Source organism: Eleginops maclovinus, chromosome 7 (genome assembly GCF_036324505.1).
Source record: "Eleginops maclovinus isolate JMC-PN-2008 ecotype Puerto Natales chromosome 7, JC_Emac_rtc_rv5, whole genome shotgun sequence".
NCBI classification, from domain to species: Eukaryota; Metazoa; Chordata; class Actinopteri; order Perciformes; family Eleginopidae; genus Eleginops; species Eleginops maclovinus.
Genome location: NC_086355.1, coordinates 3,972,915 through 4,000,914, shown reverse-complemented (window position 1 = coordinate 4,000,914; position 28,000 = coordinate 3,972,915). Strand labels below are relative to the sequence as shown.

The 28,000-nt window shown below is 41.6% G+C and overlaps 2 protein-coding genes across 5 annotated transcripts in view; both read right to left on the bottom strand.

The window, feature by feature from the left end:
- Positions 1 to 1,043: 1,043 nt before the first annotated feature.
- etv5a (ETS variant transcription factor 5a) lies at positions 1,044 to 13,774 on the bottom strand. 4 transcript variants are annotated; one of them, XM_063887753.1, is made up of 13 exons: positions 13,642 to 13,774; positions 11,233 to 11,388; positions 10,999 to 11,095; positions 10,589 to 10,636; positions 10,122 to 10,172; positions 7,681 to 7,804; positions 7,129 to 7,401; positions 6,645 to 6,952; positions 4,628 to 4,690; positions 4,212 to 4,280; positions 3,378 to 3,547; positions 3,158 to 3,265; positions 1,044 to 2,900 (listed from the first exon to the last, which is right to left on the bottom strand). In XM_063887753.1, exons 2-13 carry the CDS (start codon positions 11,278 to 11,280, stop codon positions 2,670 to 2,672), a joined length of 1,590 nt encoding a protein of 529 aa, XP_063743823.1. In that variant the 5' UTR covers positions 11,281 to 11,388; positions 13,642 to 13,774; the 3' UTR covers positions 1,044 to 2,669. The 4 variants fall into 4 exon arrangements, with proteins under 4 accessions (XP_063743823.1, XP_063743826.1, XP_063743824.1 ...); XM_063887756.1 differs by having other exon boundaries at positions 3,164 to 3,265; XM_063887754.1 differs by having other exon boundaries at positions 10,999 to 11,092.
- A 6,854-nt stretch (positions 13,775 to 20,628) lies between these two features.
- The window catches only part of LOC134867322 (diacylglycerol kinase beta), a 103,499-nt gene continuing 96,127 nt past the window's right edge, over positions 20,629 to 28,000 (bottom strand). The window contains exon 25 of the mRNA XM_063887802.1: positions 20,629 to 26,316. Within this exon, the coding sequence (XP_063743872.1) occupies positions 26,218 to 26,316 (99 nt within the window). The 3' untranslated portion in view covers positions 20,629 to 26,217. The remainder of the gene's footprint in view (positions 26,317 to 28,000) is intronic.

Sequence of the window (28,000 nt, the reverse complement as noted above, 5' to 3'; positions counted from 1 at the left end):
GTGTGTATTTAATATTTAAATATTTATGGCTTTCTCTGCGCTCTCACTCAAGTCCGGACTCATGAATAATTCTACTCACAGTCTTACTGGGCCACATACATGTGGAGCTCACTGCGGGTTTTACACCAGCAGACTGTGAATTATTTACTGATGAATCACGCTGGAGCACGAGAACATTAATGTGTAACTAATCCATAAATATTAAAATTGGCAATACATCTTCTCTGGTTCTCGGACACTGTGCTCTGTGTTGACTGGAACGAAGCCCTGAACTCAGTGTGACCATTTCCAAAACATTCGTTCAGCTAATGTTTGACTGTTCGTAGTTTTGTTTGGTTATGCTTTGTTAGGAACAACCAGGTGGCATTATGACTACGATACATCTATTTAGTTTCTTTTGTTTTGGATTTGTTGATATTGTGGAAAGGCAAAAATGTGATGTTTGTGCGATTTATTTTCTTCCCTTGACTGCAATAATAAATACTGAGAATCTCAAGTTAGATTTAGGAGATTTTTGGAGCCATTTTTTGGCTTCATTTTCTGCTATTAGCACGACGTTAAAGCAATAATAAATAAAATACATGTCACATCTTTACTTTAATTTAGACTTTAAAATGCAATTCCATAAAACATATAGTCCCACTTCCCATGTGTCAGCACTTTTAAGAAGATTTTTATATATTCTATATTCTAAAATTCAGGCCTTTTTATTTGTATATTAAAGCATCGTCATGACATCGTTTTAAAAAATAATACTGACAGTAAGATTCCTCACTTTAGCATTTAATTTTTGTATAAATTAAGAAAATGCAGACATGGTTTTTCCGCTTGTACACAGCTTAGCAAACACACTGTCCACAGGTCAAGAGAGAGTAATAATTTACCCAGAAATATAGAGAAGCATGTGATGTAGAAATGAGCCAGGTCAAGCAGTGACTGCCAGACCACAGCAGCCGGGAGTCAGCTGACTGACCCAGAGCAAAGAGGAGGAGAAGGAAGAGGGGGGGGGGGGGTATGATGAAACACACCAGGACTGCAGGCAATGAAGCATAAAGGACCGTTTATTGTACCCAGTACAGATTATCATAAACTCAGCAGTGTAAGAAACACATTGTGAGGGGAGGGGACTGAAGCCTATATAAGTGCAGACAATCCCTGTGCCTGGGGGTGGATCCCATGATATAATACGTGTGTTCACTTTTGGTGGAACTCCGGCCTTCACACACACACACACACACTTTGACAGGCAGGAGAATAACATCTTCTCCATTCTCCAACCGTGAGGCCTGTTAAAGAAACAGTCTGCAGTAGTAGCGTCGTAAAGGATTGAGATTTAAAAAGGTACATCGTCTATGAGAGCCAGAACTATACAGCTTTTACATTAAAATCAAAACAAATGCAGCCTTATAGCAAAAATATATACTTTATATACGTTTGTCTTCGCCCGCCCCCCCCATATTCAGAAACAGACATAATGAACACACACAAAAAAGATGCAGAGAATATCGCAAATATCTTCTTTGTCCAGAGACAGTAAAGCGATATGTTAGTGGACACCATGCAAAGAGAAGTCTCCTGTTGACCACTGGGACTGGCAGAGGTGTCCGGAAGAAGGACAAAAAGTCCCACTTCTTTATTTAGTTTTTACTTTGCATGCAACATCCGGATGCATCCTGCCATACTGGTGCATCAGAGTAACTAGTACACTGCCGAGGAAAACGTAAAGCACCCAGACAGAAATACAAAAGAAAAAAAGAGAGAGGAGCAACGCGACCATTTTATCATACATTTATCTGGGAACATACTTCCCTTTTGACATGGAGGAGATGGAGTGCTAATCATCTCTAAGAGTGATATAATAATAAAAAGGGACCCAGCAGTGATGAGCTGACATGAGGAGTGTACTGTATAGACTGCAGTCTCTAAAGGGAAGCGGATACAATCTCTTACACGGGCAGAAACGGTTAAAGAACATTTACACGAGAGAGAGAGAGAGAGAGAGCAGCCCGACCAACTAGCCTGAAATACAGCAACGCCCCAGAAACCTGAGAGGCCGGGGTCTCTAAAGAACAGCTGGCGTATGCAAAGGAAAATGTACTTCTATCTACAGAAAACTAACTGATGTGTGAGTTTAGGATATACGTTTGTTTTCGTGAATCCGTTTTATGCAAATTAAAGCCCTTTCACGGATGTGGTCGACATAAAAATGGGGGCCCCCCAAAAAAGGCAACTATAGAATAGTGCTGCATTTAGAATTAGTTTGAAACTCTATTTGTTAATTGATTGTTTTTAAGAAAAGCAGATTGTCACAAAATCAGACGGACTCTTTGCAGTCTTGTACAAAGTGGGTTTTTCCCCCCAGTCAGATGGCACCACGCGGCCTCGCTTTGATTTGGTCTCCACAGCAGAAGCGGCCTCTTGCAGTCCCCTTCACGGGTTTCTCAACCTCTCTCTTGGACTCGCAGTAGAGGAGCCTGCGCAGGCCTTTTCCCCCTCATTCATTCTTAGCTTGGGAGCTTTCTCAGAGTTTTATGAAGGTTTTTTTCCCAGGGAGCAGGAGAGGAAACAGGAGCCGAGGAATATTCCCTCCGAGCGACTCAACAGTTCCAGCTCTGGATTTTTTTCGGGCGACTTTGGGAGTGTTTGCGTGTTACAAGTGTGTTTTGCTTTTAGTAGCCGTAGCCGTCGGGGAAGGGCAGGCCTGCCACACACTGCTCGCCCGCGTCCAGCAGGTAGGGGGCGCCCTCTTCGTAGTGGGTGAGGGGCACCGTGTCGTCTTCCAGGCCCGGCAGGCTGTCTGGGTCCACCTTCAGGTTGGGCCTCTGGTTGTCGGGGAAGGCCATGGAGAAGAGAGCCTCGGGGTCGCACACAAACTTGTACACGTACCTCTCACCGGCCACCTGAGGAACAGGAAAACAGACATATTTAATATCTTAGCATATCATATTAAGACTCACATATCAAACATCCTCATCGAGTCATACTTTTTATTATGATCAAATATTCCATATTCTGATCTGAGGCAGCAAAATACTTAAGATGAATAGAATAATACACAGGATTATAGATTCAGTAGAAGAAGAGATCAGGCCTAGACTCTATGGGACATGCAGAGGGGTGAGGGTGTGGGGAGAGAAAGGAAAAGGGGTGAACGTGCCTTTACCTTCTGCATGATGCCCTTCTCGTAGTAGTAGCGCAGCGAGCGGCTCAGCTTGTCGTAGTTCATGGCCGGCCGGTTCTTCTGGATGCCCCAACGCCGAGCCACCTGAGGACACATCAACACAAAGAGATTTCTTTAGAAGCTGCAGGGAATAAAAAGCTAGTTCACGTCTGGTATGAGATCGGGACAGAAGACATGAGTGGTTTGAAGGACTCACCTCCTCGGGCTCGATCAGTTTGAACTCCATGCCGCGGCCGGTCCAGGCGATGAAGTGCCCGTTAGCCGGGTCGTCCAGTAACGTGACCAGGAACTGCCAGAGCTGCAGGGAGCCGCGGCGCTGGTAGGGGGGCCCGTCACGGTACACAGAGGGCTCCTGCTTTACTTTACCTGTGAGAGGAAGGAGAGCAGGAGAGGAGAGAGGATGGAGGGATGGAAAGAGGAGGCAGAAGGAGAAGGGAAAGTGTCAGTGAGGACTGTACTCAGTGTGGTGAGACATTCCTGCCAGACGGAGACTGTGAAGTGGACTGGCTGTTCATTATGCACCGTGAGCAGAGCCAAAGGACTGGACTCAGAAAAAGTCCAACAATATCAAGTACTTTTGGGCTAATCGTGAGGTTCTGGTCTTTATTACAGACAATCTAATATATTTATCAAATCTTTTGATACTTGAAGACATAGACCAAGACAGAACTAGTTACATCTCGCAGCAGATCTGAATCAATTTGCTCATACACAAAATATTTTGTCCCTTTTATTAACATTTCAAGATGAAATGCATTCATGTAGGGTTGGAATAATCAGAAATATCATTAAAAGACTGGGAAAATCCACATGAACTCCCCCTTAAATCCTACTCAGACACAGCAATTAAAGTGGTAATGGAAATTTCAGATGATTTAAAAGCATTGTTACCAATTAAAGCTCATAAATACACAGACTGACTTCCCAATTTGGGATGTGGGACTATTCTAGGGGCCAGTTAATGCAACATTGGCCCTGGTGGATCTGAGCTCTATACATAGATTTCTAGCTGTATTTTTTCCAGTCTTACCTTCTAGTCTCTCCGGGACCACACAGGTGTCGTCAAAGTACAGCTGAGTCTCTCTGTCAAAGGAGAAACCTGCAATGGAAGAGAGAAAGAAATGCAACATAAATCAGATGCAGATAGAGCGTGGGAAACTGAGACCCAGACCCAGAGACCCAAACTGCATGCAAAGCAATATATCTGGGCACGCTTCCCAAGACTGGAAGCTTATACTGAGCCGAGCTTGTGCCAACTGCTGATGTGAGAAATGCACAGTATGTGTGGAGCAGGGACACTAGATTCATTGATACTTTCACTTCCCCTTTGAGCTGTCATTTCACCGCTGCTGACCCGCTGTCCTCTCACCCAGCTCCATGAGTCAGGGGGTCACAGCCAGAAGGACTTAACCTATTAAATAATTCTGAGACATAAAAATAACTTACTTTCATGGTTATTCTGGTAGAAGCTCCCCGCTCTCCCAAACGTTGACTGACAGTTAGGCACTTCTGTAAACAAAGAAAGGCGATATATTTAGACCAGAGACATCCTCACTGTCATATCAGATGTTTAATGCATGAAATCCACCGGCAGCTGACAGACATATCTGGATCAGTGCCACCGTGTACAAAGAAACACCGCTTTGATAATTATCCGCCGTTTATAGATATTCAGTCCACGCTATATTAGTGTTTCAAGTCAAATTTATAAATATAAGCATGGGTATTAAGGGTCCAAAAACATGGTGGCTGCTATGACTCGTTAAGGTGGATTTGGATAATTAGTTTAATTCACAAACATCCAATGGGTGAGCTCCCCAGACTCTTGTGGAAGAAGGCTGCTTTTTTGACCGAGCAAACACACACACACACACACAACACACACACACACACACACACACACACACGCACACAACCTCCCCCGCATGTCCACCAAGCCTTTCAATAAGATTAGCACCATGGTTGCTGTATTAAATCTCAATGACAATCGAGTTACACCAGTCCTCCCCCCGAGGGGTCAAAGCCTGTCTTTCCGTTTGTAAGTGTGTCTGCAGTGAGCAGCACCCCCCTCACTCAAGCCCCACACCATCTATTATTCTGCTTCCTGTCTGCTGATAAGGCAACCAGACATCAATCTTGAGCAAGTGTTTCCTTAAGTCTCTGTCTCCGCTTGTCCTCACTTAAGAGAAGAGTCTGCAGGAAGTCGCCGGTAGATCCAAGTCTTACGAAAGAGGGACAGAAAACTTCCTCTGATCATTGCACCCATTTCAATTATGGCTCATTATCTCCTACATGAGTTCCCTTAGTAAAAAACGGATGCATAGTGTGTTTAATATGAAAGGTTTAATAAATAAGATAAAGATCCACTGAATAATGCCTTGTTTACAGAAACACTGTATCATTAGAGTGTATCGTGATAAGCATCGCGGCTGCACACCCCTGCTGACATTATTATCCATGTTGGCATGCCCTTCCTTCATCCATCTACAGAGACGAGGCCTCTGTGACGCAGGTATTTAAAAGGCCATAAGATGCTAAGAGGATTTGTCGTCATTACGTCACAGAGCGGCAAGCCGCTCAGCCAACAGGCAGAGAGGGAATGACAGATAATACTGGAGATAGTGAGAAAAGATTACAAAAGTGGTTTGAGTTTCAGGAAAAGAGGATGTAGGAACAACAGCTGGGTGTGTGGGCGTTCGGATCAAACAATGCAGCGACGATGGCTCCGGCTTGTTTGATTTGAACCGAGTAAACAGCCTCTGTTTGCGGTGGCTTTGTTTAGAGGACTGGCACCATTCGGCCCCTTTATGCATTCTGTATAAACCGAGAATCAGCAGGCTCGTACAATCGTCTCGCTGTGCTGCGGGTCACTCAGTCCTCTGAGGGCTGCGACCCAGATCTATTCCAGGTAGGCTCAGTGAAGACGCTCCCTGCACCTGGCTGCATGACCCATTTACTTTTTGCCCTTGGAGGCTTAGTGCTGGGATAAAAGACCCACTTTTACTTTGCTGGCAGACCTCTGGAGGAACCATTCAGATTAGGCTTTAAAGGGGAGTGTGTGTGTGTGTGTGTGTGTGTGTGTGTGTGTGTGTGTGTGTGTGTGTGTGTGTGTGTGTGTGTGTGTGTGTGTGTGTGTGTGTGTGTGTGTGTGTGTGAGAAATGAGCACCTGAGTGGCCATGCTAAAACTCACAGGCGAGTGTTAGCACCCAGAACAAACACGGAGAGGCACATTCCTCACCCTCTATCCGCTCCACTTTCACACAGCGATTACACACTCCGTGCTTGATATGCAGAGAAATAGATCTGCAGGAGTGGGGGTGCACAGGTAACGGACATTTAATCTACGGGGCCGTGCAGGATTCAAACTCGCAGGAGGTGCAATGTTTGTCACAGGATAATATGTATTATATTATTCTGAATTTAGTATCGTGGTGCTGCATAGAACCACCCATCTCTACTCACCAGAATCGAAGCAGAAGTCTCGTGGCTCTTGCTTGATGGCCATGGGGTGGAAAGCCTGGCGCTGGGGGCCCTGTGGAGGCCCCATGGTGGGCACGCCCTGCTCTGCGTATCGCGGGTCGATGAGCTCTTGCTTGAAGCCCTGGGGGGGCACGGCTACCAGCGGCTCGGACATCTGGCGGTGGTACGGCGGCCGGCCGTCACGGGGCAGGCTATGGTGGCTGCTGGGAGGCTGCGGCAGGTAGTGGGGGCGCCCCTGGCTCTCTGACGGGGGGAAAGGTAAGCATGGCTCTGACATCTGCCGCTGGAACCTGAAGATGGAGGGGAACGAGGGATAAGGTCTCACTTATACTTTGATACAACAAGCTTTGAATGCAGGACTTTTATTTGTAATGAAGTATTTTGACATATTGTATTTGTACTTTTACTAAATCCTCTGAATACTTCTCCCCCCCAACGATAGAGAGGTCAAACAGCGACTGCTCACCTGTGCTCGGGTGAGAAGTTGTTGGCATCCTGGCTGATGGGGGCACAGGGCACGGCGAAAGGGGGGCTGTGCACGTTGAGCGCCTGCTGGTTGGGGGATCCTGCGCTCGCTGTGATTGGCTGCTGAACGTGCACTGGATGCGGCCCCGGCGTGGGATTGGCTACGTGGGAGTGAGGAGAAGGGGTGTGCTCGCTGGAGGGGTCGCAAGGAGAGACCGGCGTGGAAGGGGGGGTTAATGGCTTGAACCCGGGAGAGGGCTTCCTGTCACAGGCACTGAGGATAGAGACACAGAGAGAGTCAGAATCAAGACGCTATCAAGCGGCAGCCATCATGGTCTTTGTAGTAATAATAATAATAGCAATAACAACAACAACAACAACAACAACAACAACAACAACAACGATAATATTTTTTTTATGTGGGGTTAAAAAGGTAAGTCTGAGTAAAGGAAAACACCCAGGCTCATAGCTTCTGGTTAAACTCTAGGACTAAATTGTCATTTCCTGTGAGACCTCGCTCTCTTTCCGCTCCACAGAACCCCCCGGGATGTACCTGTAGCTGTAAAGGCACTTCTCTCCGTAGGGCATGGGACTCCTGTCCTGGCGACAGGGAGAGAACTCTTTGGCGGGATTCAGCTCGCGTTTGATCTTGGCCGGTGGCGGGCCATGAAACATCACTGCAGAGGAGCAGACACAAAGAGAGAGAAAGAGCATTAGATAAACCCCAGATACCAGCTAACTGAAGCCATACACCGAAGTGCAGCAGTTATCTTAACCACATTTGGAATTGATGGATAAATGGACGACGTCTGTGTATTCCCTCGACTGGCAGAGACACTTAGCAGCAATTTATCAACCGCCCTAATGACAGTGGACTCTGAACACAACCCATCCATCCAGCTCTGCTAGGTAGCACCATACTGACTGCACTGCACACACAGAAGCTATCAAAGTCCTCGTCTGATTCCCATTAGGGCCCGCCAATACCAATACCCATGAATCAGTGTGGCTGTAATCTAATGGCGGCGAATGATTTTCTTCTCCCGCGCTGTAACCATTAGACACTAGCTGCTGCTCTCTGCGTATCGGCTGCAGTTTCCGAGGCGCCACATAATAGCCGGGCAGAAACTGGATCCCTTGGCGCAGAGGAGCCGAGGGCCAAATAAATCACCCGGCGCGCTGATGGACCCGAGCAGCAGCAGCAGCAGAAAAGTAAGTAATGAAGACATCAGGCTTCTTCTCTTACTCTACACAAGTGGGCCTGTCCTAGATCTGCATCATTCAGCTGACTAACAGTTAATCACACACTATTTTGACACCACTTCAAGTACATTTTAATGCAAAACTAAGTCAAAAATAATGTTTTTTTCCTACAGAAAAACGTTGAACAACCTGCATCTTATGCACACATTAATTGCAATGTTTGACACACTTGGACGCTCACTTTCACAGTCAAATGCACATTTATCTATCCTATCCATAGCTATTTACATCCATATATGTGCACAATTTCTTCATTTCATTTATACTGTCACTTGTATTTTAATGCAATATTCTAAATATCCTTGTTTGAAGGCTTGTCTGTCCTCCTGTGGTTCACTTTTATTGCTTTTTATCATCTTAATACTATATTAAAGTGGATATTTCTGAGTATATTTAACATCTTGATAATTATCTATTGCCACACAGGCAATTGAATTCAGTACTGTCACTTAGATTTGACATTTTTATTGTTATTATCCTGTGTTTCACTCTTAGGCTGTTGCTGCTATGACACCAGAACTTCTCTATGAGGATAAATAAAGGTTTATCTGATCTTATGTAATCTTTATACTAGAAATACAGTTACATTTTTTTACTTTTGGGCTGAAAAACAAGACATTTTAAGACACCCCTTTGCAATTTGAGACAAGTAATTTGTTGCATCAATAGACTTTACCCTCTGACCTCAAAACATTAGCACCACACATCTCCTATAAACCGTTAAGTGTTATTTTACTCCGAAGCAAACTTTGTGATGGTTCAGCTCGGGTCAGGGAAACGGCGCTTCAGCCCATGTGATGTCCCACTGACTGAAGCTCACATCGGAAAATTTGGTTCTGGTGAATAGGCGACTTTGTGAGAGGGAATGGCCTGCAGCATGGCAACAGAAGCCACTGCCAAAATCTCTTCTCTATATAACACCCACCCACCCACACACACACACACACTGGAAACTAACAACCCAAGGTCACGGACCCACATCTGACAGTAAGCAGACTATAAACCAACACACTTAGATTGGGCCCTCCATAAAAATGCATACATGCCGATGCATCACTCTCAATAACATGTTGCTGCACTCAAGGTCAGTTTGCTTGCCACATTTACTAAGATTTTATAGTAGCTACCACACCCTGTCTGCACCTCCTACGCATCAGACCAAAACATAAACTCAGAAGGACAGAGGGGAGTGGAGGAGGTCGTAAAAAGCTTCATTGGGCATAATTCAAACATATCCCTCAGCTGCACCCTAAAGGAAATGTGCAGAGGAGGCTGTATGGGGGAGGCTAAGCGACAAGGGTTTTTTTTGGGATGAGTTGTGTAGAGCGAGACAGATCTGAAGCTATCCGCTGGAACCTAGTGGGCTTCAGCAGCAGGGCCAGAGTGCGGGAAAGTGTGAAATCAGATTAGGAGCTTGGCTCATGTGATGCCCCATGCCAATCGGCTGATTAAACTCAAAATGGAGGGGAGGGAGGAGAGCAGCCTTTCCCAGAGCTGTGGCTGGAAGAGTTGATGAAGACATTTCCATAAAAGAGAGGTGACCTGAGCATTAATCAGAAACAGTAAGAGAAGCACCTTCCTCTGATGCAATGCCGCTAAAAGAGACCTGTTTTTTTAGCCTGTGCAATTTGAATCCCTCTGCCAAGAACCAGGATGAGCTAAAACACCAAAATAATGGCCAGGAATTGACCCGGAAAATCAGAGATGATCAATTTAAAATCAGGTACTCACAGCTATCCGACTGGAAATCTGGGACAAACTGTTCGTCATCAGGCACCTGGGCTGTGAAGACATGAGAGAGGGTTTCACATGTGAGAAAAATCAAGTCTTTTTTCTGCAGCCAACATGTGTCCACGAAACGCGGAACATTGAGGAAAGGTCTTTAGAGTAACAATGTAATCTAACTAATGGAGCGAAAGTTACTTTTGGAAAATCAAACAGGGTGTTTGTCAGCAGTTTCTCATGCACAGGACTTTGCTCTTCATGCAGGAATTGCTAACACACAAAACAACAATATTTCACATTCTCAACAAGTTAATCTTCAATCAAAATACTTCATCTTGTTCACCATTTAAAAAACTAAAAAGACTAAGAGATGCATGTCAAACATAAGCGATTATTCCACACACCAAAAATGATGTTCAGCGTAAGACACTTTGACCCCAAAAAAAGATAGCTTCATTTAGAACATCACTCACCTTCTGCAATCCAGATCTCTTGAAGCTGACTGAGGTCTTGGAAGAGTTCTGAAAAAAGTAAGTAAAATATACTAAATAAGGGCTTAAAGGTGAATCATGATGTTCAAACATGATTAATTACATTGTCATTAACCTGTTGAATATCATCATTAATTATTGCTTTGTTTTGGGTTTAGAAATGTCGGGAAATTGAGGAAAGAAATCAATCAGTGTTTCCCAAAGATAAGCCAAGAAAACCTCTTCAAATACCTTTGCACACAACTTCAAACATATTTAGTTTAATATCAAGTAAAAGGAGAAAAAACCCCAGAAATAATTCACTTTTAAGAAGTTGGCAATTAATCAGATGATTTACAACATGAATCCCGCAGTCTTTTATGTGAACCGTTTATTAACATCATGAGGTTTACCTTCTGTGTCCTGGGCGAGCTCTGTGTCCACAAACTTCCTCTTCCTGTCGTTCACAGGCCTGTTGTGACACGGTTCCTCCACGTGAGACTTGTGCTGCTGGGAAAGAAAAGACAGAAATGTTAAAACATGAAGAAGAAAGAATGTAAAACAGTGGGTTTTTAATGTACAGTGATCTGTGGTGACCAGCAGGAGGTCGGTCAATGGTGCAGAGAGGCTGGTATGTGTCCACTTACACTGGGTGGGACCATAAATGGGACTTGCTGGTCGTAGAATCCGTCCATGTTATCTGCTTGATTGAGGGGGGAGGGGGGGGGGGGGGGCACCGATATTTGGGGGGAGGGGGAGGTGTTCGCTTTAAAGCGACAGCGCCCGGGTCACTTCGAGGGTCACTGGAAAACACAGGATTGGAAAAACATACAGCAACGGTCACAAAGGTGCTGTTTTTGCAAGAAAGATGACTTTTAGCAAGACAGGGGAAACGTGTTGATTTTTAACTGTGAATCGATTCCAAACTTCCACAAATATTAACTTTTAAAACCCGGTTCAAATGTAGAGTCAAAGTTATGACATGCATTTTGTGGACAAATCACATAAAATACAATACAAGAGTTTTTTTGTGATATATTGTGTAGTTTCGTCTGTCTCAGCATAAACTGACCTTTTTAATTTTATGAAACATGTATTTTTTGTATAACGTGGGCTTCCTATTCTTTACGTCACTGAGAATCAAAAACTTTACAGTACAAACTGTTTATTTGTGCAGGTTTTGCATGAATAAATGTTCCCTTTGTCTTAATTATAACTGCAGGCGTTTTCATTATTGCAGTCAGAGAAACAACTTTTTAAAATATCCAAAATCCTCAATCTTAAACACTTCAATCTGCTTTCATGTCATCATTTCACAAAAAAAACAAACACCTTTTATTCTTTCGCAACTGAGTTAAGACTCTGACAAAAAAAGAGATTTTGAATTAGATACTGACCCCCCTGAATAAAAATCTACTCCGGATAAAGCGAGATATTTACTCCCACGCTTGTCCAAGAGATAAGGGTAAACACAATGTTCAATGTCAAATATGTTATTCCCTCCTGTTGCCATTATCAAAGCCATACCGTGCTGCACTATTTTGCCATGTGTTTATATAGCAGCAAACGTGATCATATTCTGATGAGGCCACCATCTCCTAACAGCTTGTTATTTAACCAACAAACAGCTCTTTGAACTGAGCCAAACCATGCATGAGAGGGAGCAGCACAACGTAAACACACGGCGCATTTAATACACTTATATAACACTCACTGGCCATCTGTAGGCACTACTTTCCACTATAATCAGCTTGGAAATGTTGAGGAAAAAACCTATAAAGAGTGGTTTCCAACATTTAAGAGTAAATCTACACTTTTTGGCATGCATTACAACTCTAACACTTGCACAACAAAACAAACAAACCCAGTAATAGAGTTTATGGAGGCGTCAATCTACAGCTGTGTGGTATTATTGATGCTACAACTTGGAGAACTTGAACTCTGTGCACCCTGGATGTAGTCAGAAACACTGGTAATAAGAAAATCCCTTTGAAACAACAATAACAGAAAAAACTAAGCCGGTAAATCTGCCCTCTATTCTCCCTCAGCAGGCTGATATGACTCACTCTATATCTCCTGTTAATGGATGACGAACACAGGGTAGCTGCAGGGCAATAATTACAGACGCCTAGCACATATTACACTTACAACATCAGGACTCACTGTACTTTTCTCCATGTAGATCAAACCATCAAAGACTGTGGCACCTCAATGAAAAGTAGCTACTGGTTAATTTTAGGAAAAACCACAGTGATGAGCTACTGAGGGGAAACGACAGCAGAGTAGATTATCATAAGGTTGAAGTTTAGGAAAACAAAAAGTAGGAGGTGGTTCATTTTAATGGCATTGCAAGAATTTTACTGCAAGATTTGGGACTTTTAATATTAAATATGGGGCAAAAAAAGTAATGAGGGTAAATGAAAGCAGAGTAGATTTTAATAAAGGGGTCCTTAAACGCACCAAAAACAAGACCACCCTTGCTCTTTATTTTTTCACTACTGCTTTACAGACATTGCCGAATGATCAAGAAAGTTTACTTGTTTACTGCGCGTTTGACACCAACTTTCAGCACTACTGTAATGTGTACAAATCTGCACATTTCCGGTAGAAGTTTTGCACTGAAGCTGGGGTGGGGGGGGGCTCCACTGGGGGAGGAATGTCACTCCCCCCCCCCCTTACTCCTCCTTCTCCCCGCCCTTCCCCCACCCACCCATCCCTCCCTTGTTTTGCTCAATGAAGTGAAACTCGACCCGTGTGGAAACATAGGAGAGAAAAAAAACGGCCCGTCCATTCATAAAAAAAAAGAGGAGAAAAATCACAAACAGTCCGCGCTCGCGCTGATAAACTAAAACCACGCAGATAACCTAAGCTGATTAAACATACACTGGGCGGCTTGAATACAACACCTAGCGTGTACTTCACACTAATACGAGCCGATACAACATATTTGTCAAAGTAAATATGTTTAAATAAGATGGCGAGAGAAAAATATCGACCTCGTTAACACGGCTTTAAAAAAAAAGCAAGTTTTCGCATGAATAAATAATGCAGCTTACCTTGTCTGTATGTATAGGCGTCCTCTTTAGAGAAAGAATACGGTATTAATATCCACAAAAATAAAAACAACGTGTCTGTAGTCGTGTATTTGTCTGCGCAACGTTACACTGATGTGCTCTCTTCGACTCACAAAACTTGACTGAGCTGTTCGTTAATGGACCGGTCGGTTTTTCCCTTGGGCTCGGAGCGGCACGCAGAGACAGCCGCTGATTGGTTGAGCCGCCCTGTCCGTCAAGTGAAGTAGCCAATGTCGTCTTTGGAAATCATGAATTATGGATAAACTTCGATTTGGCCAATCACAGCGCAGCAGGAGCCTATTTTTATGAATGGCTGGATTTCATTCACATTTTTTTCAGCCATCAATGCCAAGATGTGTTTCTTAAAGGGCCAGCTGCAGTGGAAATGTACTAAAGATCGACCCTGTGGCAACGTCAGTCTCACGCAGACTTCCCCTTGACCCTAATGATAGATTATAACACTGCGAGAAGGAATTTTATTAAAACTGACACACTTGTATTAAATTAAAGTTATTAAAAATGGCATGGTAATGCAACTGTGAATGACGCAAATGGCTGAGGATTAAAAAGGATTATTAATGAGAGAATGTTTTTCAAGTACAGGATAGAAATGAATGAATCATGGAACGTAGAGAGAAGCATTACAATCATCAACAAGCATGACTGACCTTATTTACATTTCGCTTGTTTGTTCACAATCTTTAGTCACTACTTCCTAAACAAATATAATTAACTTCTGTCTGCAGACACATTTGTACACAATCTGATTAGTTTTACCTAAGAGGAGAAAAGGTGATGATGAGGTTAGTTGACCTGCTTATCTATTTATTGACGCTAAAGAGAAGTATAAGAAGCTCCTCAGAAGTTGAACCATTTCCATCCAAGAATATCAAACAGTCAACTTTGTACACACAAGCTTTCATTACCATGGTGTTTGCCGAGTGAAACAATGAGTGACTTGTTTACTATTCTATCAACATCGTGAACTTTTCTCCAGTTTCACAGCATTTTAAGCTCCACTGTTGATGAGCATGGGGCGTAATATGAGACAATTAGCCTCTGGACACAGACGTGCAGCAGGCCCCACCTCCTCTCCAACAAACAAGACGCTGACTTAAAAGATGTTAAGCCTCTTTTTGTTGTTGCTTTGTGAGTCTTTGTGATCATTTTGTGTAATCTGTGTGTCTTTGCAAAGGCATTTCAGGTCTATTGGGTTTCTTTGAGGTCATTTTGTGTCTTTTTTTTGGTCACATGGTGTCTCTTCGTGGTAAATTGTGTCAATATGTAGTGATTTTATGCCACTTTGTTGCCATGTTATGTGTATTTGTGGTTGATTTGTGTCTCTTTTTGGTCATTATGTGTCACTTTGTAGTAGTTTTGTGTTTCTTTGTTGTCAGTTTTTGTTTCTTTTTGGTAATTTTCCAATCCACCCGGTTGGTACATGTCTCTTTACGTTGTGCAGGTACATTGTGGGTCCTTGGGGCTATACCTCGCTTAATAATCCATCTATGTTTTAACAAGTGTTCTTCAATTATAATAAAATACCCTTTACTTCTACTGTTTAAAATAACAAACCAACCTAAATGAACTGTGATAAAGTATAAGAGAAAATAAGACTGCATGTGACTGTTTGCACACAAATATGCATGTAAGGAACGGCTGCTGAGGCCCAAATGTCAGAGATCATGAACCTATAACCTTTGTCATTATCACCTCTGTCCCCAAATTAGGAATCCTGCATATAAACTCTGTGGCCCCACACACACAGATTCCAGCAGCTGGTATGAAAACTATAATCCCCGTCAAATCCCTGCAGCCGTGATGCAGAGATTATGAGCCTGCAGCAGAGGCAGTAATAGAAAGAAAAGACAACATGCATGTAGTTGTGACACAGGGCCGTACAGTGCTATCTTCATCCCCTCCAGGTCTAAGGCCAAAGGCAAACAGCTTGTCTTACAGGATATAAGCTCCATTTGGAGGTGTAGCGCTTAAAACATGGAGCTGCAACAGCTTTAAAATATCTCAATATATATATATATATATATATATATATATATAGATAGAGTATATCTCTGTTTTAGAAGCCTGCAGGTCCACTGTATGGTGCACCTCTTAGCTGGTGCGGATGTGGTGGGTGGTCACTTGGAGGCGTGTGGAGAGTGAGCACATTGTGTTGCTGTTCTTACTCTTTCCTTAAATAAATGTGCCATATGCAGCGGGTGACATGCTGCTTGTGTAAATGCCTCTCTCTCTCTCTGGATGAATGTGAGAGTGGGTGTTGCGTAGGCAGGGTGAGATTTAAGGCGCTAATTTCCTGTTCCCTCGAAGACTACAACTGTAGGTTAGTGTGACACTGACACAAGATCCGGGTCAGCGGGCAGCCTGAGCACAATGTTGGATAATCCTGATTCTGAGGAACCTTCACTAAACCAGGTGAGGATGAAAACACTACACCTGAAAGCTCTGCACCCTGATCCTGTTCTGATGCTTTAGTGAAGGCGAGCGTTTTTTTTCTCAGTTAGAGAAAGTAATCTCCACATGAAGGGCAACTCTAATTTAAAAGCTGACATTTGAAAAAAAACAACAAGTAAATAATAGGGTTGATCGTCACACTTTTGACATGCTTTAATGTTAAAAGGCTCTTTATTTTTCTGATCCTTTTCACCCTCTGTCTGAAACAAGAGCCCAGTCTGCTCTGATTGGTTAGCTGGCTGGCTTTGTTGTGATTGGTCAACCTCTTAGACATGTCCCGGTCCTTAGCCTATCACTTACAATGTGCTGGAACGCTAGCCAATAGAAAGGATTTTAGCTTTTGCAGACCATTTACATGCACCAAAAACCTATGTAACACAATAAAAGGATAACCCCAGAAGCATAGGGCCTCTTTAAAACCCCAATACATCTGTAGATTACCTAGCCTAAAGTTTCAGGTAGTAATGGAGTAACTTCATTTCTTACTCAAGCATAAAAAATAATGTGTAAAATCTAACTCTTCAGTCTTCAATAGCTACCTGAAACCAACTCTTTAAGTAAACAGAATCAACTTTAATATGAAACTAATTAAAACCACCGCACCTACAACTATAAACATGAACACACAACTTCTTTCCTTTTGTAATTGAAGCTCTTATATACAGTATATTCGCAGTCCCTAATCCCATCAGTGAAGCCTGGCCTTCACAGCTGAGAGAACCGTGATGAAGCACAAGTGGGAGAGAGCATAATAATGGAGTCTCTCTGCAGTCTGTCCTAGCTTGTAAAATGTCTGTCAAACTGCACATTTCAAAAAGAGTTAAAATGGGAAGTAGTGCCTCTGGGTATAGGATGCTCTCTCACTGAGGGACAAGATGTGACTTGCCTGCTATTAATAGCACTTTGGGAGATAATTCCTGCCTTGTTATCTTAGGAGCCGTACTCAAGAAGCCTCGCCACAGGCAGGCTCTGAGTTGTATAATCATGCTTTCTTTTATCATCTGTCTCCCCCCTATTCTTAATTCAATGCCTCCTCCTCCTCCTCCTCCTTTGACATTCTCTCTTTTCTTGCAGATTCTCTCGCTCTCTCTGCTTTCCGTGTGAGAAGCTACAGGGCCACGGATCAGAGGCCGAAAAGGGCAAAAAGAAGATTTTTAACGCACTGCAGGAAATAATGAGGAGCTATAAAAACCCCTTCCCTTTGATCTGCTTTAATTAGCTTATCAGGCCATTGTTTCCTATCTGGCTTCTGATTTTAATTCAATGACACAAAACACATGTTAGGCTGATTAGGATGAAGTGAATTCTTACTGTGGGGGAATAGCTATTTTCTGAAATTGTTAAATACGAACGTGCTTCGTTGTTAATGTTTCCTAAATGTCTGTGTTGGCAGAAGGTGGAGGAAAATTCCATTTAGTTTAATGTCATAGAAAAACAAGATGTTCTTATATTGTTTAATGTAACACAGCACATTTAATTAGGTACTTAAATTTGAGATTAATCTACTTTATTTATTTTATTAACAGATTGTGACTTTTTAGGGTTATAATACCATAGAATATATTTCCAATATAATACAAAATAATACAATATTAGCTTTACCTTAGCCAACTACAACAGCAAATCACTACTTTTACATAAATAAATCTATAATATCTTACCAACAATTTACTCACAGGGGCCATTTATCTGTACAAGAACGTTTTTTAATAAATATTTAAAGTAGTGTTTTTTGCAGTTCTGTTAATTTAACGTGTTGGTGTGTGCTTCCTCCACCATTGACCATTTGTTTTCTTCCAAAACGGCATCAGAGTTGGTTCAGTTGGTGTTCGTCTGATTGCATTTACAGTTAGATATTATTCTGGAGTCTACTGGGGAAACTGGGTCCTCTTTAAACCCCATTGTCTCTTTGTTGGTTCACTCAGTCACTCATCACCACTGTTTAATGTCATCAGTGACTCACAGTGCCAGGTATTTGTTTTGAAATGATCCATATAGAAACAAATCTGTGTCCTCTCAAGCCTCACATAACACATTGTGATTAGATCAAGCATAGGTGGTTTGTCTTGAATAACACACGGTACTGCATTCGAATCCAACCACCTTAAAGGGACTTTTCACCCGTGTTTTATCTAGCTTCTTTCAATATAACAGAAGTAGATGTTACTCAGCTTGTGGGGATCAAAGCGCCAACAAGAGGAAATTAAAAACCTACACAGCATTGTAATTTTCTGGAAACCATGAGCCAGTTAATCGAGATAATCCGCACACCTTGTTGGGAGCAGTGCTATGAAGGAACTATTTTCTTTAACCAAATGACGCGCGCCATCATGTCACTGTGCAGAAGGAAGTTTGCTTCTACTCCTGGAAGAGTAATACAATTGCACAAGATGATACAGTGGAAAGAAAAACGTTCCTAACACAAAGGTCTCTGGATCATCTCAAATAAAAAGGTCAAGATTGTTGGAAACAAACAGTGATGTTAAGTTAACATGTATGTTTGGAGCTTTAAGTGCCATAGTTTGACTTTATTAGAGAGAATGCGCACAACACTTGGGTACTCGCATCAAAACAAGATCTAGATTGATGATATAGCATTATAAGTAAGAGGAGCATGAGCTAAGAGTGTTAGATGTATGTGATTCAACAAAAACAGGACTAAACAGAAGTCAACATCCTTTGCTTTATCTTCACTAAAATGTCAACAAACATTGAGGTTGACATACTGTAGAGACAGACTGCAGATGTTTGATATAATGATTTTTCTGTTTTATTTTACCCAATCGAGTCCTGTACATCACAGGGGTTGGTGTGTCCTTGACCCTCTGTGGGCCGAGCCCCCGAGGGGCAACCGAAGGCAGATCACCAACACAGACTTTAATAAATCAGATAACCTGATTAACTGTCATCTTGGTTTCTTACCGCAGTTTTTCCCCCGGAGGCTGTGTGATGACGTTGCTATTATGATATGTGGTATCTGATCTCTGATCCACTCTATTTCTATTATTTGATGGTTTATTGTACATGTGGAGCAGCAATACGCTGCAGGGGGTCTGCTGGGCCTCTGATGTCACTCAATAATGATGATCTGTCCCGGGACGAGATTTGGATCATCCTATCGAGACGGTAGAGTCATGTCTGTGAGCAAAATGTGGGGGGAGGGGGCTCAGATAGTCGCACATCGGGGGAACAGATGGAAATGTGATTGCCAGATTTGGAATAATTATATCATATTGCCATCTGTTTGATCGATCATGCCCAACACTTTTTGCAGCGTTTACAATAAGTAGTTGGTTCTGATGCATAAAGAGAACTGGATACAGCTTTAAGTAGAGCCCTGTTCATTCAGGTGCCAATGAAGCGGAAATTGCACGATCACTTAGTAATAAAATTAACTAAATTCATCTGGGATCTTCCGCATTTTGGGCAAAATTGAGCTAGTGTTTTTCTCAGAATCGAACCCCAACCTTCTTTAAAAGCTGTCTTGGCTTTTTCAAACAAATCACGGAGGAGAAATAACTCTGCATTTGATGTTGAGTTTATAACATTAGTTTCCTAATGATTCAAATTGATGAAGATTCAACTTTATTGTCATTGCACAGAGTACAAGTACTAGGACAACGAAATGCGGTCTCTGCATTTGACCCATCCTAGTGTTAGGAGCAGTGGGCTGCCATTATGTACGGCGCCCGGGGAGCAGTGTAGGTAACCAGTGTCTTGCTCAGGGACACCACGGTGGCACTTGGTCTTTCGGGGACTTGAACTGGTGACCTTCCAGTTCCCAGGCCAAGCCCCTATTGACTTTGCCACCACCGCCTCTGTTAGGGCTATGAGAGTGCTTGTACTGGGAAGCTGATTTACCACAAATATAACACACTTACAGGTGTGTCTTTCCCAATGTAAGTCAATGGGAACAAGCGTTTTTGGGCCCAATTGCATCATGTGACGGAAACTCATTTGAAGGGAGTTTGTTCGAGGGTGTGATTAAACACTAAGGCATTGTATGCATTGAATTCAGATTTCATTACGTTGAATAACTTTGGTCGATATGATACATCCTTGTTTGTCTTGCCTTGTTTCTGCTTCTTGTCTTTATGCTTTAAGCCTCAACAAGAAAAATTATTCCTAAGGGTTAAATCCACCAGGAGTTTTGGTCGATGCATTCCATTTCAGGTCATTTCTTTGTGTGTGGAGGTGTGTTTTGTTTTGTTGTACTGTGTTATGACTGATAGATGAGACACTCCAGTGAGACTACAATATGTCATTTGAAAGAGTGAAAAACATCACTGTGAGGCGAGGTTGTAGTCCAAGGACTTTGCTCCTGACTCATCAATTTGTGCTTGAAAACTCACACAGCAGAGATAACGGCATTTCTACCAAAAGGAACTTGAATAAACCAGAGAGTATAAAGGGTTACACTTCCTTTGCTTTACTGAAAACTGCTCTCTGGACGTAAAGCCTGCAGACATCCTTCTGATACACAAACAAATGTCAGTGTCCGGGTGTGTATTCTTTTTATTTTATTGCACCTGATGAACTAAATGTGCCTTTTCACTGCTTTCACAATCAGTCAGTTAAGACAATAATAAAAAGAAGCAAAACAGAACAAAGGATAAGGTTGGTGATTTTCATATGATGAACAAATCCTCTGAAAAGCCAACAAAACCAACATTTAATTAATATTAATAAACAATATATACTTTTGTTGCCAAAACCTTATGGGAACATACATGCAGTACTTCTGCCAGATATACCCCAAAGAGCACCAAATGTGAGTTCATCCACGACTGGAAATGTTCCGGAAAATGTCCTGTTTAAGCAATGTTTGCATAAAAACTCCTGCGTTTTAATATCAAATGCATGAAAAAAAAGGTGTCTGCCACCAAGGTTAGGTGATCTTTAAAGTCTCTACAATAAAGGGACACAAAACATAAAGCAGTTTCAGGTGTCTCTCTGATACCGTTTCATTTAAGCTGACATTTGCTCAGCTTGTTTTTTTAACAGTCTGTGTTTCTGCTGCTGTTTTGGCTGTTAGGATGAAGACGTTCATTGCCTAAAAATCTTTCATCTGGTTAAAATATTTAGTTGAGAACGATCAAAATCTGATCTAAACATTCAATCGATGACAACTCCTGGCAGGCAACGCCGACGCATTCCTTTCCACTTTTGCTAACATTAGCTTAGCGTTTTACTTCTGATAACTTAAGGTACTGAAGTTCAGGTGTTCAGGTTTTTTTACCTAGAGCTGAATTGTCTGTAAAGCCTCCTTTGTTCCAAAACACAGAGACCCTGGAATTAAAACCAATAAAACTCTAATTAAAGCCTTTTTATGTTAAACATCTGTGCTTCTCTGATGCCGTTTGGCTGCTGCTAACATTAGCTTAGCTTGTTTCTCTGTTAGCTTAAGATCAAGACTTTTGATTACTAAAATCCGATCATTAGAGAGTTGAAAACCACTAATAAGTGTATGGTAAAATGTGGCTTAAAACAAGATCACAAACTCAAACATCTGGCAGACAAGTCAATCACAAGAGACCAGAGGAAACACACCGTTACTTTGATTGAATTACAGAAATCTCCAGGTTTACAAACAGTTGGAAACACTTGGGATAATGTGAGCACACAACTCAATAACATATACCATAGCTCTAGTTGTTTCGAGACAGTTTAATGTGGAAATGTCACAGATATTTTAAGGTATTCAGTAAAAACAAATGGACTAAAAAGCAGATGTGAGATGGGATTTGTTGCCTTAGCTTATCAGGAAACTGCAAATATCACTTCTCTCGTTTTCATTTCAATGATTGCAAATTACATCAGCACACAAAGGGAACCAACAAAACTAACTGAAGGTTGGGAGGACACCAGAATGACTATGTTTGTCTTCCAAACATGGATAAAACCGTCTTGTTTTTTTTCTAGGGTAATGTGCTGCTACAAGTAATCATCTTTGAGTATCTTTGTGAGCACTGTGCAACGCTGTGAGCTCAGAGGGCGTCCATGCATTTGTTAAGGCAATTGATTACTTCAAAGGACAGGAATAGACATGATTTGTGACACATATTGGAAATTCACTCAGACGGGCTCCGTGCGGGCGTGAGTGTTTCCACCCTTTTGATTTTACAATAAATCACCAATGGATGGTGTAATGGCAATGAACTTCATCTGGGAATAGTACTTTTGTTTCCTTGTTTTAATGGAACAAGACAGCTTCTTCTTCTTCTCTCTCCTTTTCTTGCACATGATTCTAAACATGCTGCCAACAGAAAATGAAAAAAGAAACTACAAGAAATAAATATATCAGGTAAATGGTTTTAAGCAAGGTTTGAATCACTCTTTGTTCACTCTTCTTTTGTCTCGGCAGGCATGCGGTGATGCATCTTCAGATAAAATATTATAAACAAATATATACACTCGGTAATATAGCTCGTCTAAAACAGTTCTCTCAATAAATGTAAAGTTACTGTAAACATGCACTCTTTTCTCACTGAGTACTCTCAGCGCCCAGGCTCCATTGTGGACCTGAACATTAAGGATTATGATATGCTGTATTTCTTATTTGTTTTTTGGGGGATAAAAGTGACACATGACTCACTCCATACACTGTTTCTATTCAGGGGGCCTGGGTGCAAGAGTCTCAGTGGTTTTTTTTTAAAGGGAAAAGGGTATAAAGGCATTTAAAGCCTGACCCTACAGTGGAGCTCAGTTTGAACCACCAGTCTCCCTCTGTGTTAAAACCCACTTTATAGCAAAACAGTTTCCCACAATCTTCTAGCTCTAATCACATAATGGATGATTTGAGTTTCTCACTTTTACGTGGTCTTTGAAAAGAGCAGTTGTTTTTTTCTGCAGCCTGGATGCTTGTTCTGGTATGTCAAAGCAGGAACAAATCCTTTGTAACATGTCAACATTTCTCAGGACTCTGAGCTGCAATGACTTCAACTATCCCAAACGCGCGTTGCTCGCCGCAGCAGCTCTTCATAGGCACTGCAAGGTAGTTTGCTGCAGGCCGAACTTCATAGCTTCTCTGGTTTGGTGCTTTTGGGTTACGACACAAGGTCCATTATCTCATTTAACTACGTCATTATTTCGCTGCCAATATCGATTTTTGAGAATTAAGAAAAAGGTGAGGTTAGGTCAGGTTATATTTCCTAAAATGTTAGGATATTCATTATGTGACATTTTACCGTTTTGGTTTTAAGTATGGCAATTTGTATGATGTATGTTTGGCTTTGGTCCAGACTGATTTGACTCAACAATATCTGGATGTAATATTGTTGGTCATCAGATGATAAATCCTCCTGCCTTTAGGGATCTAATGACTTCTCCTCTTGCGCCACAACAAGCTTAAGTTTGGTGGGTTTGAGCACAACGTCTGTACACTGCCATTTGTAATTTGGCACAGCCCATGAGAACGACCTTAAATTTCAATGCAAGAAATTTGAATCCAGGGCCACCTAGAGGTCAGAATTGTACTACTTTTTACCAAAACTTTCATACAAATAATGACGTTTTGTGCTAATTAGCAAACGTTAGCATGCTAACAAGCTGGAAAATATGGTGAACCCCTCCTGCTTAAAATAGCATGTTAGCATGTAACATAGCATTTAGCTGTAGGTTATTCTTGTTAAATTTCCCTGAAACGCACATCATTACATTTCATCATTGCAATTTCTCGTGTCTTTTTGGCCGACATGCATACGCCACTACTGATACATAGGCCTACCTACAATCAGCCTAATCTGTGTGTAGTTTTACGACATGCACTTTAACGGCTCCATTTACCGATGAAGAGCATGTATAAACCTCCAAGTGAGAGATCATTTTTGCCACACATTCTGTCCTTTTGATGCATTTGTCGTGCATGTTTCTTCATCAAACAAAGGCCAAGCCAAGATGAAGCAAAACCAAACAAATCCAAAGCAATGAGCATCAGAAAAAGTGGGGAAACTGCCTTCAGAGAGAGACTGCAGCGGCTCTGCACGGCGAAGAATACTGATCCGAACTCCTCTAAGCTAAGATTTCCACATTAATAACAATGATATATTAAAAACACATTCGTGTGTATAGTATATGTGAGCTACTCCTACTTTCCAGAAATATACATATACTCCTTCTGCACACACTGCATGATATACTTTGCCATATTGTGGGGACAGTCACATGAATACATTCTTTAAAAACACTGAATTCAACTCTCCATAGTTTCCCAATGACATACCTTTCGTCCATCAAACATAAGTCCTGCTAATATCTCTTTTACCTCCATTACAGTCCCATTTTATCTGGTGCAACTCATTGTGAATGCATTAAAGCAGTAGGGACCGGCTCTGGGATTTGCACACTTGACATTGTGAGTTGATGTTTGACACGGTAATTAGGCGTAGAGTTTCACTAGAGGAGAGATAGACCCTGAAATAGAGGGGTAAGTTTAGTTCCCCTGTCAAAGCTCTGGTAAATAAAAACCCCAGGGCTCTGCTGTTAAACCCTTGAGGGGATTTATTTAAATTCTGACCCGCTGGAAGTGTTGTTTGGCACACGGTGTACAGTAGCTGTTGTTGATATCATTAGGATTGTTAGGGTTTCTTAAGGAGAGACACTACAGCTGGAGAAATATAATGAGTACATTAAGACAATATTTTTTAGTATTACATGTTTTATGATAAGTTTAAATATGCATATGAGGCATTATGTTATTAAATATGTGCTTAATCTAAACCTCGGACCAACCCAGACTTAAAAAATCTTGTTTGATTTTGTTAAACTGAAAGGTTTTCTCGGAGGGATTTCTGGATTTTTCAGGAAATAAAGGCTAAATAAATCAGGATCTGATTGACAAATACACAGCTCTCTGTAAAAAGCTTCACAAGGGGTAAAATTGGAAAGTTTGGTAAACACTAACATGATGTTATATATGTATGAAAAAACTCCTACATTTGTCCAAACAGGAAATCATTTGAATAGACCTCACCATGAACCAATTCACACAAATGTTCTGTTTAAATATGCAAATCAGGGTTATGTAATACTAACTTTTTTATGATTCAGGAGAATCTAAAGATGTAATTAGATACATTTAATAAGACAAGCACTTGGATGTGTATGTCTCTGCTGTGTAAAAGAAGTTATGAAAGCAAAAGTAGTGCAGAATCTGAGAACTGAGTGCATGTTTGGGCCTGTAGTGTCTCTCCTTAAACCGCAATCTCTACTTTCCATCTAGACTAATTTACACGGTAAAACATTTTATTCTGTGCACAAGGGGACAGGAACCTCCTTTGCCTGAAGTCAACCTCCAGATCATCCACACAGTGCGTAAATACGGTTTACAGGATGTGTTTTTGTAGGCCAGTGATGCTCAGGGGCTAAGATCATTCCCTGCATGTTTCAGCCCATACCAGGCCGCTGTTCCGCCCCGCTGCCATCAACCCCACAAACAAAACAAGTCAATAATGGATGAGGGCTCTCCTCTTTTCTCCACTGTCAGTCTGTGGGGAGGCCCTGCAGCGAGGGCTCTTACAAGCCGCCGACGTTTCATTATTCATTTGTTGTGTTTCGACAGAGGTGGATCTCTATTTACTCACCGGCCTTGCAAACAACAAGGACTACAGCCACCGCTCCTCCTGCTTACTGTAGTGTTGGAGCTGTTTACTTCCCATCAAACAACCTGCTTTCTTTAACTCAATTTCACTTTCTGTACTTCTTTGTAAGGGAATCCCAGCAGACAGAGTGTCGTTTAGCAGGCAGTGCAGGTCTCGCTGAGTTTTTGGGCGCAGAAAAATGAAAATCCTATTACTGGGATGGAGGTTTTGGAGAGTAGCAGATGATGGTTACACAGGAAAAGGTCGATACTTGTTACTGAGAGTTTTCACTTCCGTCACGGCAGGTTCCTCTGGGAATAAATCGTCTGTAGGCATCCTGACTTTGGGAATGTTCCACAATGTGATCCATGAACTTCCCACTTTAAACCCCCAACAGTGGAGCTGCCTGTACAGTGGGTGGCATGTGTGTGTTTGTGCATATATGTGCTGTGTGTATTTATGTGTGTGTGTGTGTGTGTGTGTGTGTGTGTGCGTGCGTGCGTGTGTCCTAGTCGCGACTATGGTTGCGTTTCTTGAAGAAGAAGAACGGCGTCTTCTGAGGCGGGCCCAGCAGAATGGGGACCTGGTTCATGTGTGTGATCTTGATCTGTAAGAATCAGACGGAGAAGGTTAGCGTACAAGATACCGTCCAATTCTTTATTTGATCTAAGACAAATCATAAACATGATGGTAGCAGCAAAACACACCTCCTCTATACTAAAAGATAAGAAATAAAAAAATTGAAAAAATTGAAATACTTAAAAATAAAACCCAAAATAATAAAAATAAAAATAAATAAAAATCAAACATAATTTAGAACAATAATTTAAATAACAATAAAAACTGCACAGAATTTGCTAAAAACTATCCAAGATAGAAATGTAAAGAAAATGTCAGTAAATAATTAGACATCAGGAATTACATTTGTCTTTTTTAAATGTTATTAAGCAATTTATAAATATTATCATGTATAAAAGGTAATTAATTGGTTAATTAAACTTATTTTACCATTAAAAAACAATTAAATTATCAAATAAAAACAACATTGTTTGGATAGCTATCATTAAACTGAAGTTAAATGGATTAAAAAGGATTTTGCATAATCATTGTTTCGATAGCTTGCACTTTGTCAGTGGTTTATAATTGCTTTCAGGTCTTTATATCATCTCCTGTGTAGCTTTGATAGTATATAAAATGTATTCAACAATTTGATATTAAACTAAGGATAAAATAACATCAATTCCTGCTGCTCATAAATAGTAAACATCACAATCATGCCATTGTTTCAACACTAAAATAACTGTTAACTCGTAAAGTGTTTCCCATGGCCGATACAGTAACTCCTCAGCATCTGTTTTGTCATGATGTCCTGCTCTTCACAGCCGAACGTTATAAAATCCCTCACCGCGGCCTTGTAAGTCACCTACATAACACAACAAAAAGCTTTTCCATCCTCCGCCTCCGCCTCGAGCAAATTAAAGTGGTTGAAATGTCGTGAGGACAAATACGTAATAGTTGATTTTGTCCTTTTTTTTATAAAGCTGAACTGTGGTGTTCGGCTGCATGCAGGGGGCCGGACAGTGAGGATGTGCAGAGGAGGAGGAGGATGAACAAAAGAGGAAAGGAAATTATCTGAGACAAAAGGTGAGATGACTTATCAGCTCTCAAGGATGAATGGCTGTCCTATGGCATCAAGAAGGCGCTCAGAAGACAGAAGCAGTGGTGGTCTCTGGGACGATATACTGGACCTACATTACTCTAGCCTTTGAGAAGGACGATGTGCGCCATAATTCCTGTCATTTTTTCACCGGTTCTGATTCAAGCGGTCTTTTCAAACCACCTAAAGTATTCTGATTACTTATCGCTAGGGTGGGTAATGTATTTAAGGATGGTTTTTTGTTATATTAGTGTATAAAAATACTCTTCACGTCCAATTATCTGAATTCTCTGACAAAGAAAACAACAAAACGTTTGTATTTTGTTATATTAAATATCCAATCGTTTGGTGGAGTCATCCTCTAGCTGCCTCCATGTTCTGTGAACACCTTAATTATGATATATTTTAATTTTGTATATTGGGGGAGTGGCTTAAGAGGAACGCCTAAAGTGATTGGCTATCAGTCTCACTAGCTTTGCAACTTTCACTCCAGATTTAGCTTCTTTTGGAGCTAGTGCTGCTAGCTACTGTCATTGGAAAAGAGTTGACCCAACAAGGGGGGGTTGTTTATTTTGTTGGATTATAAAAAAACCATTTAGTTGACTTCTTATCTACCCGAGCATTAAGTTGTCCT